Source organism: Sitodiplosis mosellana, unplaced genomic scaffold, assembly GCF_009176505.1.
Source record: "Sitodiplosis mosellana isolate CC-2019 unplaced genomic scaffold, AAFC_SMos_1.0 Smas_scaffold_1, whole genome shotgun sequence".
In the NCBI taxonomy this organism is placed as follows: Eukaryota; Metazoa; Arthropoda; class Insecta; order Diptera; family Cecidomyiidae; genus Sitodiplosis; species Sitodiplosis mosellana.
Window position 1 is genome coordinate 8,684,131 of NW_022595244.1, and position 1,292 is coordinate 8,685,422.

General features: G+C 43.8%; 1 protein-coding gene across 1 annotated transcript in view; it reads right to left on the minus strand.

Moving 5' to 3' along the window:
- LOC129573738 (pupal cuticle protein Edg-84A-like) overlaps positions 1 to 915 on the minus strand; it is a 1,164-nt gene extending 249 nt beyond the window's left edge. The window contains exons 1-2 of the mRNA XM_055454677.1: positions 782 to 915; positions 1 to 666 (exon numbers count right to left, since the gene is read on the minus strand). Of these exons, the coding sequence (XP_055310652.1) occupies positions 1 to 666; positions 782 to 790 (675 nt within the window). The 5' untranslated portion in view covers positions 791 to 915. The remainder of the gene's footprint in view (positions 667 to 781) is intronic.
- Between the last annotated feature and the right edge of the window lie 377 nt (positions 916 to 1,292).

Sequence of the window (1,292 nt, forward strand, 5' to 3'; positions counted from 1 at the left end):
AGAGTATCCTTGTCCAGAGTATCCTTGTCCAGAGTATCCTTGTCCAGCATAACCATGGCTGGCATAGCCAACTTGTTGGACTGGTTGGATGGCTTGGTAGGCTGGTGCAGCGGCAACATGGGCAATTGGAGCTGCATATGCTTGATGGGCAACAACTGGAGCCGAGAAGCTTTGGTGTGAGATTGATTGACCATGAGAGTATACAGCTGGGCTGGCATGGGCGATAGCAACTGGTGCGTGAGCGACAGCAACTGGTGCGTGGGCGACAGCAACTGGTGCGTGGGCTACTGCAACAGGAGCAGCGTGCACAGCCTGAACTACTGGGGCAGCGTGATATACTGGTGCGTGAGCAACAGCAACTTGTGGTTGATGGTGAACAGTTCCTTCACGTTCAACGACTGCGTTGAATCCAGAGTGGCCATCATCAGCATAGTGTACTGTGCGTTTGTGACCGTCTGGTTCAACCAACGAGTAGCTACCTTGGACGGCATCACCGCGGCGTGACTCTTGTTGTTGTTTCACATCGCCGGTATGGCCATCTTGCACCGAGTATGAGAAATCGTAGCTGGCTGGAGCATGCACTTCGTAGGCATGAGCATCATAACCATGTGGGTCTGGCAATACTCCAGCTGAGGCAATAGCCACCAATGAGCAGACAACGATTGCCTGAAAAAAAAAGAAAAAAATTATTTGAATTAATAGTCGATCAAATAGTGAAAATAGCCCACTAGAGAAAAAAAAACTAATTTCACTACAAAACCAAAAGTGTGAGTTCACTTACTTTGAACATGTTGGTTCTTTCTTATTGTTTTTCTTTCTGTTTTGAGTACACAGAGGAAGGCTGGGAAGCGAATGATGCTTTTGGTCGATGTTCGTTCTGCTTTTATACGATTCGATTTTTGGTGGCGAACAGAGGAAAAGATCGAAAACCTGAATTTAAAAGAAAAAAAACAAACAATTTTTTTTCCATCGTTTTGTTCTTGTTGTTCGGTCTTTGTTAAGCAGCCGAAAACAACATTTTTTCATGCAACACCTAGCATACTGCTGGTGGCCGACTGCTGTTTTCCGTGCTATTATCAATTTTATGCAGAAAATTACATAATTTATTTATAGAATGCGTAATTTTTTGTTTCTTTCAAGACAAAACAAGCCATCGAGAGTTGAATGCATTTATTAAGTGTAGTAATGCTGTCTGTACGCATGCAAACGAAAACACTGAACAGCCGAAATAGAGCCAATGAAAAGAAAACAAAAGGAACAGTTGGCTATACAACAGACAGTGACTTTCACTT